Source organism: Gregarina niphandrodes (genome assembly GCF_000223845.1).
Source record: "Gregarina niphandrodes unplaced genomic scaffold scaffold00029, whole genome shotgun sequence".
Lineage (NCBI taxonomy): Eukaryota > Apicomplexa > Conoidasida > Eugregarinorida > Gregarinidae > Gregarina > Gregarina niphandrodes.
In genome coordinates, this window is record NW_011645798.1 from 164,950 (window position 1) to 174,519 (window position 9,570).

General features: G+C 49.1%; 6 protein-coding genes across 6 annotated transcripts; 2 read left to right on the forward strand and 4 right to left on the reverse strand.

Moving 5' to 3' along the window:
- Nucleotides 1-256: 256 nt before the first annotated feature.
- Nucleotides 257-1,299, reverse strand: GNI_123070 (putative transmembrane protein; the record flags this gene model as incomplete). The annotated part of the gene is made up of 1 exon (XM_011133597.1): nt 257-1,299. A coding segment is annotated over one exon (1,043 nt), but the record flags the coding sequence as incomplete, so codon positions are not given.
- Nucleotides 1,300-1,365: 66 nt separating this feature from the next.
- Nucleotides 1,366-2,949, forward strand: GNI_123080 (metacaspase; the record flags this gene model as incomplete). The annotated part of the gene is made up of 2 exons (XM_011133598.1): nt 1,366-2,331; nt 2,377-2,949. The coding sequence occupies 2 exons, from the start codon at nt 1,366-1,368 to the stop codon at nt 2,947-2,949; spliced, it is 1,539 nt and encodes a 512-aa protein (XP_011131900.1).
- Nucleotides 2,950-3,363: 414 nt separating this feature from the next.
- GNI_123090 (hypothetical protein) lies at nt 3,364-4,215 on the reverse strand (the record flags this gene model as incomplete). Its single annotated transcript, XM_011133599.1, has 1 exon — nt 3,364-4,215. One exon carries the CDS (start codon nt 4,213-4,215, stop codon nt 3,364-3,366), a length of 852 nt encoding a protein of 283 aa, XP_011131901.1.
- Nucleotides 4,216-6,196: 1,981 nt separating this feature from the next.
- On the reverse strand, nt 6,197-6,568 carry GNI_123100 (hypothetical protein; the record flags this gene model as incomplete). The annotated part of the gene is made up of 1 exon (XM_011133600.1): nt 6,197-6,568. The coding sequence occupies one exon, from the start codon at nt 6,566-6,568 to the stop codon at nt 6,197-6,199; it is 372 nt and encodes a 123-aa protein (XP_011131902.1).
- Nucleotides 6,569-6,664: 96 nt separating this feature from the next.
- GNI_123110 (hypothetical protein) lies at nt 6,665-6,946 on the reverse strand (the record flags this gene model as incomplete). Its single annotated transcript, XM_011133601.1, has 1 exon — nt 6,665-6,946. One exon carries the CDS (start codon nt 6,944-6,946, stop codon nt 6,665-6,667), a length of 282 nt encoding a protein of 93 aa, XP_011131903.1.
- An 827-nt stretch (nt 6,947-7,773) lies between these two features.
- GNI_123120 (replication protein) lies at nt 7,774-8,616 on the forward strand (the record flags this gene model as incomplete). The annotated part of the gene is made up of 1 exon (XM_011133602.1): nt 7,774-8,616. The coding sequence occupies one exon, from the start codon at nt 7,774-7,776 to the stop codon at nt 8,614-8,616; it is 843 nt and encodes a 280-aa protein (XP_011131904.1).
- Nucleotides 8,617-9,570: the final 954 nt, after the last annotated feature.

The window sequence follows — 9,570 nt, forward strand, 5'->3', positions numbered from 1 at the left end:
ATCGGCCATTTGGTTTGCCGTCCCGGACTTGCTCAAGAGCTGAACTCCATCAGAAGCAGACACTGCTGCAGTATGCCTGGCGTCGCTCCGAACTTGTCCCCACTGTTCCGTAGACCTGGCCACAGCATGACTTTTTAATATGGATTTATGAGTGTTACCATCGGATGCCTGCGGCTGTTCAGGTATTCCGTCCGACCTTTTANCAGATGGAATTGCGTCCTCAGACATCCCTCTTGCGGATTCCACAGAACCAGACTTCCGTAAAGCCGGTTCTACGGAAGCCGGTTCTACGGAAGTCGGTTCTACGGAAGTCGGCTCTACAGAACTTATTTTCCTTCTATCCTCATAGTCCCTATCCTCATAGTCCCTATCCTCATAGTCCCTATCCTCATAGTCCCTATCCTCATAGTCCCTATCCTCATAGTTATGTTGGGTTCCGTCATTCGGCAGTCTTATACTCACTTTCTTAGATGATGATGGATATATTAATGTCTCTTCCTTCTTCCGATCCTTCCCATGGCTTCTTGCTGTATTGTTCGTAATGGTTTTTCGATCCTTAGCCACGTTAGATTTGATCGTAGATGAGTCAATAGTGTAGTATGCTGATAAATAGATTAGTGCAACAAACACAACAATAGTCAAGTATGCTGATACCACGTTTAACGAATAGGCCCCAAGACGGTTCTCATATCCGCTGAGACAGTTGCTAGGAAACCAGGAGCCAGGTATGGAGTACGCCAGTGTTAGTACATTCAAATGCTTGTAGTTCTTCAGTGGCCAGTGGGGTGTGGAGAACATACCAAGAGAAGCAACAGAGTTCAAAGCAGAGTACGGCATGTAACCTAAATGGGTAAGCGACGGCCTCTCAATTAGCAGTCTGTATGAGAAATAACCAACAATCAGGTAGCAACCTAGCTCCAGAAATAAACACAATAGACGAACTGCCACGTAACCGAAAGACGAGCAGGACATACACGACGACGCTCCAGCCCAGATGCGGTCGCGACGGGATCCCCAACATATCACACGACTATTGGCGTCCTCCAGCGCGCTGTAATCTACCCCTGCCGACGGGCTTATACTCTGGAGATTCCGGCCCTCTACTTGGGCCAGTTTCAACTGGACCAATTCCGGCTGGGACAATTCTGATTGGACCAATTCCGGCTGGGACAATTCTGATTGGGCCAATTCTGATTGGACCAATTCTGATTGGACCAATTCTGATTGGACCAATTCTGATTGGACCAATTCTGATTGGACCAATTCTGATTGGATCGGGTGTGCTGCTCTGACAGCCATAATCAGAGCCGTGCTCCACATAGCGGACTTCACCATGTGTCCCTTCGATTTTCTTGTTCAAAAAATATGCATCACAGACCGAACAAGTATTTTGACGCACGGCAGAATACTGCTCGTCAACATCAAGGTGTGCCGCGAGCCGCTGATCCACTTCATCAAGAAGCAAGGTCCGCGGCGGAAGTAGATTGGTTAGCAAAAAAGGCTCAGAGGACTCATCAGCCTACAACCGCACAATATCGTCAACAACCGGAGAACTACCAACAGTCGGAAACAACGAATTTCTGCAGGCTACCGGTCACCCAAATAGGTCATCAACGTATTGTTGAGCACCCACCAACCATGGGTTTATCACCAACCATGGGTTTACCCACCGCAAGAATCGCTGACACTCCGGGCACGGCTAACGGTCTCGCGGAAGGTTTGAGGTTTCTGAGTAAGTATTTAGATAAGATTCCGCAGCAGGAGCTCATGGCGGCGTTGAATATTAACAACTGCCAGCTGAAGGCCGCTATGGAATACCTGCTGGACCAGTTATGCGCAAAACACTCAATGAGCAATACTTCAATGATGTTGCAGCAACAGGCTGCATCGGTCAGTCTGGTGCATGAGGTAACTGCGAGTCAACCTTTCATAGAACACAATGTAACGGAGATGGATAATCGTCTTGTTAGCCCTAGTTACGAGCCACAGCGTCCTGCCACCCATGTGAGTATCTATCCGACCGAGTTGGCGGCGACTGGACGCCGAAAAGCGTTGCTGATAGGTTGCAATTACATCGGAACGAGTAACCAGTTGAACGGCTGCATCTCTGACGTGAACAGAATGAAGAAAGTTCTATGCAATGTTTACGGCTTTCCAGACTCGTCATCGTTCGTCACAACACTGACGGATGACCCAAATGGAGACCGAAGATTAATGCCGTCCAAAGCGAACATTATTGGTGCGCTTCAGTGGCTTGTCAAAGATGCCCGACCAGGAGACGTTCTGTTTTTCCAATTTAGTGGTCATGGCAGTAATCAAAGGAATTTAAGCGTAATACAAACACACGTGTGTGCACACATATATATTTCATTGTAGAATACTGAAGCTGATGGTTATGATGAGACTATATTGCCATTAGATTATAAACGAGCCGGAGTTATTACGGATGATGATCTTAATCGATATTTAATTGCTCCACTTTGCTCGGGGGTCAAATTAGTGTGTGTTATGGATTGCTGCCATAGTGGAAGTGGTCTTGATCTTCCATTTTTCTGGAATCGAGGACGTTGGCAGGAGGAATCCTATCCCAAACATACTGAGGGGGATGTTATGTTAATATCATCATGTCAAGACTCTGAAACAGCAGCCGATGTTATGGTACCAGGATGGGGTAGTGGTGGTGCTGTTTCTATCGGGATTATAACGGCTTTAATGGATTCAGATAACCCTCATGATATGACGGTCGATCAACTGATGTCTAAGTTGGGGCAATTTCTCAACGATCGAAAATTCAAACAAAATCCACAACTATCTTCTAGCCAGAAATTCAATCCTGTCACAAGATCATTCGATTTCCAGCATATCATTGATAACATGAACCCAGTGATTGGAGGAGATAATCGTCGGCCGGTCGGTCGAAACAGACGAAGATACCAGTATCAAAACTGAAGCATTACAGACAGAGCGAGCATTACAGACAGAGCGAGCATTACAGACATGGACATCGCCTTCAGCCTCAGCTATGAAATAGACACCCTTCCCGCCAAAAGGATCTAAGGACACATCGATAATCTCGGCTCAGCCCTAAAGGTTTGGCTTCGGCTTGTATCGGAATGCAATTATCCCCATACAATCTTGTAGCACTGCATCCGACGTAATACGGGTCGCCAACACTCGCTCGAGCCCTCGAATTATGTCTTCGGAAGCACCGGCTGACATTACAGGGGACGAGCCCCCTCCTTTATTATTTCCCTGTATTGACGCCGAAGTTGATGGTGTATCACATTCGCTCTTTACAACTTCGCGCACCTTCTGGAGATGTGGCTCCAAGTGGACCTGACGCATCCCACTCTTGCCGACGTCCTATTTCGACGTCTCAGTCCAGTTGTTGGTGGCTTCCGTCGGCTTATAGCTATTACGCCGGTTCTTATTGTATGGCTTTTTACCCTTGTAGTTCGACTGTTGATTGTTGCTACTACCGTTCTTCTGCTCGTACGACTTCTTCGGCGACTTATTGTCGCCTGGCTTCTTCCTAGAGCTCTTTGCGTAAATGTTCAACGGACGATCGAGAGTACCGGACTCCATCCTTTCCATCGTGGCATCTTTGCCATACGCGATGATGGATATCAATGGTCGGTCTCTCTGTCTTTGAGAGATCACTCCTTCATTACGTATTGTATCTAGAGCATCGATGAGCAGCTCCGAGTTCTCAATTGTCGGGTGGTAGATCGCTTGGGATATGATGCGTAGCTTCACCTCAAACAATTTAGGTATGCTCGCCTTCTTGCGTTTTAGTTGTGCGATGAGCGACATAGGGTCGAACATTAGACTTTCTATATCCTCTACTGCTTCGAACCCGTACTTCTGTTCTCTCTGTCTCCTGTGCGGATCCGAGTCGAGACTGCTGTATACCGGCGAGTCCTCGCGCATGATTTCTTCCAGGCCACGGGGTGGCTGTCTGGGAGGCATCGGAGGTGGTACGTATGACTTCGAGGGAGTCGAGGTAGAGTTCTGCTTCGAGAATGTGGGCGGACCATTCCTCTGTGCATCTCTAAATTCTCTCGTAGTCAGCAGAGGGGTAAGGTCTAGCTGAGGTATAGCCTTCTTCTGGTCACTCACCAGAGATCTGAATTTGCGCACCCAGTCGGGATGACAGGTGTCTAGGTATTTGTCCCGAACCTCAATGAGGTCCTCTAGGGCAATCTTCTTCTCCATTGCACGCGTCTCTAGTCAGATACTTTCCCGAACCAAAAGCTAGTCTTGTTGATGCCAAAATGACACAACAGTAGCAACGGCGACCTTTTCGCAAAGGCAGCCTGTTTCATCTTCATACCAACCTCAACACCGTGCTTCAGTAGTGATAGATCACTATCCCCGGACACCTTGACACCTGCTTCGTATATTCTTTGTGCTCCCGATGGTCCGTGGGGATTCTCTTGGATGCTACTACTAGTAGTAGCATCCAAGAGAATCATCACGGACCATCGGGAGCACAGAGATGATGTGTTGTTCGGATTTTCTAACCCACCCGCGCTTCTTGATTCCATCATCGATGATGGCCACGTGGTCTTCCAGCCCGGGTAACGCCGCCACTAGCCCTATCCCATTCAAGGAATCTGTCACAGTATTTGTCATCCATTTCCGTCCAATCTTTCTTGTTCTTTGACATCGCAGTTAGGTTCTTTTTGCCATACAGGGGAACATACGTGATCTTTGCTTTTTCACTAGATGTGGCCGGCGGAGCTACATGTTCTCCCATCGCCCTGGCTCTCATGATCTTAGCTAGTTGTGGAATTGAGGCTAGTGCTGAGTCCACGAGTCTTGACACATTGTGGGTCTCCAGTTGCTAGAACGATGTCCGTTTTCTCCGGGGTCGTTGTGTCTCTGCATAAGAACTTCGCTTCCATTCCCAATATCAGCTGAAGGGATTCTGTTTTGCATTTGCTTACTACAAATACATGTAAACTACAAACCTACACCAAAAGTTCACGCACAATCCCCGGAGTCGATGGGTGTACAGCATCTGTAACTCATCCCAGTGTTTCGTGGTGCCACACCAAGTACAAGAGCCGGAACCCGGCCGGTGGACTGGCCGCGGTAGATTCCAAGCCTGAGAGATGAGCTCCAGGGCAGCAGGAGTTCTTCCAACTAGTTTGACTGTTGGATTCCACGCATCCTATTATATTGGAATTCGCTGTTCCTCATTGCGTGGGACGTGGGGACGGTGGCTATTCTGGTACCTGCCGGGAGGCCTATACGGACATCCGGGCAGTTCAAGTGTGGCGGTATGGTCGTGAAACTGCGTCGAACGACCGTTTTGGACAGAATCCGCTAGTGATAATAGCGAGTGCGGGCACTCTTCCGCTTTTGGGGCGTGAGGCGGTAACAATTTCAGGTTCTCAGTTTTGGATAGAACCCAAGTGTGAGATGGGAGTGCGCGATGCGGACCACGACTGCTGTGGTAATTGAGCACAGGTCGAGGTGTCTTCCTATTCTCAGGACGTCTCTCTGCCAATAACGGTTCGCCACAAGGCGATCGAGGTCGGCTTTTGATGGGGCAGATTTCTTCTTTCTATTCAAGTACCCTTCGGCAACTCTCAATCCAGATTCGTTGATATCAAACATTCCGTCAGCGATCTCGTATACACCCTCTACCGTCATTAGCGCTAACCCCAACAATCTCAGTCTTAATGGAATGTCTGATTATGGGAAGTCATGATTCCTTGTAAAATGAGGATGGAAATAAAAGCTTCTGTGATTGCTCAGCCACAACAACAATTTACCCAAATTAGGGTAAACTCCACCGATCAAAATCATCCACTCTATCAATCACATTAGCCCACTTATGGCCGGCCATTGCCTTTGTCAATCGGTTCACCATCGCTCCAGGGCTGAACAATACATCGCTAACGGGAACGGTCCCGTACATGGAATTAATGTCGTAATTTGCTTAATTCGATCATTAGTTCGTTCGCCAGTCAACCTCTTAGCGGCACTAGGGAGAAACATATCGTTTGAGTCTCTCATTTTTGACATCAACGGAGTGCTCCCTGTCTGACAGTAGGTAATGGACATGATCGCCACACCAAGAGAAGCCTCCGCGGTGCTTATTTTCGCGTCGTCAACATTCGGCGGAACCTGGGTCTTCAAGACAAACGTTTTGTCCCGCTCCATAACGTGGAACACCGCATTGCTATCAAATAACGCGGAACACCGCATTGCTATCAAATGTCGACAGCCCGAGCTGTGATAGAGCGATAGCCGAAAGACCATGCTTCACATCTTTCTGTGCGGTTCTGAACGTGACCGTCGCTATATCAACGGCTCCGGAAATGTCCGGCTGCGGGTGTGCCTCAATGATGGCAGCGGGTGGCAATCCTTCGAACAATGTGAACCACGTCCCTGTGCTGGCTGCGGTGCTCTTGTACGTCTTCACCACATCTTCTACTTTCGGATCACCACAAGTCCGCTTTGCCAAAATTTGGATTGCATTTTCGACAACTGACAATTCAACTGTCTTGCTACTTGGCAGCCGGTCCTCCGCCACACCCTTACGATCGACTCCCATTGCAGATGACTTGCTTTCCGCCACTGTCTCTCTTGATGTTTTGTTTACTCCCAATAGTCCGTAAAAATTCTCTTAGTAAAAAAATCCCCGTACAAATTAAAAATCAGCAAAGTCGTAGAGGGGCTGATTGTCGCACGCGGCAATGATCGAATTGTTGAGTAATGATGTATGTAGATAGCGTGAGTTCACAGCGCGCTGCGCCAGAATAGTGCCGGAGAATGCTAACGTGAAATCCTGAGCAACATGACGCCACTCCTCGTCTTCTTCAGCCTCGGCAACCAAACTAGGAGGCCATAACTTTGCCATGAAAGTCGTCACAGACAAAGGCTGGAACAAGCTTTGCCATTCGACTTTGCATCTGCAGAACAGCAACAGCATATTGCAAACGAGCTCGCCGACTGAGCCCTTGGATTCGAGGCCCGTTGATAAGGCATCGGATGCAAGGCGCAAACTGGTTTCAAACCAGATATCCCGCTCAAACAGCAAGCTGAACCCTTTTGCCGACACCTCGGAACGGCTCTGACGCAGACCGTCTCCCGGTCTGACTCGCAGAAACTCATGATGGCCATATGGGACGCGACCAGATTTTCACCTAGAATCCGCCGGGGCACGTACGACCAACTCGTGCACGCCAGCAGCGCGGTAATGGCTACAACCTTTCAAGAAAAACAGTCGCGCCCCCCCATCATCTTCTCCCGCACAAAAGCGTTCCTGTTGGCCTCTTCAAACTCCGCCAGTGGGCTTGGCATTTGGTTGTGGGTTTGTAGGATACGAGGTGAGGTATCTACGCCGTCAGGGTCTGAACCATGCCGGCCATCTCCCGATGGTATTCTTGGCGAGGGCCTGTTTTTTTTGGACTTCAAGAGGACTACAAATTTAGAGAAAGTCATCCTGATCTTCGCCCAAACGGCTCGCCCAAACTAGAGCATAGCAATAAATCAGGCCAAGCCATCTTTCTTAGTCATTCATTCCCGTGCTTGATGGTTGTGCGTGTTCGTCACACACTTGGTGGTTGGTTCCATCACGAACACCAATCCAATTTGTTTGGTAGTTCCATTTGTGTGTTGGGGAACTGTAGTGTGTCCGTTTTCTACGCCTTTTCGCGCGATTGCTTGTTCCCCCCATGCTCCACCAATCAGTATGCAGTGTTCACAAGTGAGGTCCATGTATTGCAGATGCCGACAGCCGTTCAGAAGCAATCCAAAATGAAGCCACTTAAAGGACGGCATTGGATCTATACGGAGTTTGCGCTGGAACCCACGACAATTACCCAAAGCGTGTATCAATATGCGCAGCCGGAGAAGTGTCCGTCGACGGGGAGGATCCACTACCAGGGATTCCTCTCCTTCGCATCTCCCCGGTATGCGCATGGCGTCTTAAACCTCTTCGCCACCCGCCCGCATCTGGAGATGTGTCGAGATGCTCGGCGTGCACTCGCTTACTGTCGAAAAGCAGAAAGTCGGTGTGGCCCTCCATTGGAGCGCGGCCATTGTCCGCTCGAGACGGTCGAAAACGATCCAGCGTGGTGGTTGGAATTGTCCGACGGCCAGTTGTGGCAAAACTATCCGCAGTGGGCCAGCAAACACGCGGCCGGTCTACGAAGCTATCGGTGTCTCGAAAAGGGACCCACTAAGCCCCGACCTCCTCCCAAGGTGTATGTGTTGTGGGGCGCGAGTGGAACTGGGAAAACGGCTGCGATACTCCAGAAGACCACCGACTTCTACACGAAGGGTAACCCATATTGGGACGGCTACAGTGGTCAGCGAATAGTTGTATTCGATGGTGTCGCTGCCGACAACGTTCCCCCCTTCACTCACTTGATGCGATGGCTGAGCTGTGCTCCGTTGATGGTCCCCATAAAGGGAGGACAAACATGCCTGAGAGCGTCGACGTTTATGTTCTGCTCTCACTCGCACTACTCGGAGTGGTGGGAACTCGGAGATTTGAGCCCGATGGAGCAACGAATCACACGGATTTTTCACTTCACGCGCCCCGTCAATGAGCCAGATGAGGCTCGAGAGACATTTGCCTCGGAAATTCATCTCTAGTTAGTTGGCTAATTGGCCGGGTGGTTAGTTCCACAGGTAAAATCGAAAGGCATTCCGTAAGGAGGAGCTGAGCTTAGTCTCATTCCTGCCGAATTGTGCAAGGCCGACATGGAGCGAGTGGAATTGCGAATCGTTCGTGGGGTGAGGGGAACGGCCAGTTAACCGGAAGAATCCTCCTACATAAGCGGCTGGGTGACCATGATGAAATAGTAGAATTTCTTGTTCATGCCAGTCTGACTCTTATCCTCCTCGGGTACCGTATTCGAGGAAATATTCGATGATTTTCCTCGGGTACCGTATTATGTACCAACCTGAGATAACGAACAGTGGAACCGTACGGTTATTTCATAAGCCCTAGCTTGTGGGTGTGTGGTGAGTTGTGGATCTTACCAATCCTGGATGAATGGTATTGCTAAACTCATGTTACACTAGTTTTTTTCCCATCACATACTTCCCCCACACACGTGTGTATAGTATTACTTTATAAGGGAAAACTGTGTCTGAGTGTTCCAAGATGCGGGAAAACTGTGCCTTAGGTGTGTCTTGACTGTATCAAACGATTCAGCTGCATCTAGATGCAGGGTAGTTACCCTTCCCACGACGTGCATGTGTCGGTAGGAGCACCGCGACGTTAATCAACGATAACGACATCTGATTGGATGAAGTGGCGATGACGCCGAGCTTGGTTGGTAAGGTATTGGCTTACCAAGGCTATTACAGGTGACGGGGAATTAGGGTTTGATTCCGGAGAGGGAGCCTGAGAGACGGCTACCACATCTAAGGGTGGCAGCAGGCGCGCAAATTACTCAGTCCCGACACGGGGAGGTAGTGAACAAAAATAGTGGCATAAAGCATATTGTTTTATGACTGCAATGAGTGAAAATTACATCGTTTCACGAGTAACAATTGGAGGGCAAGTCTGGTGCCAGCAGCCGCGGTAATTCCAGCTCCAAT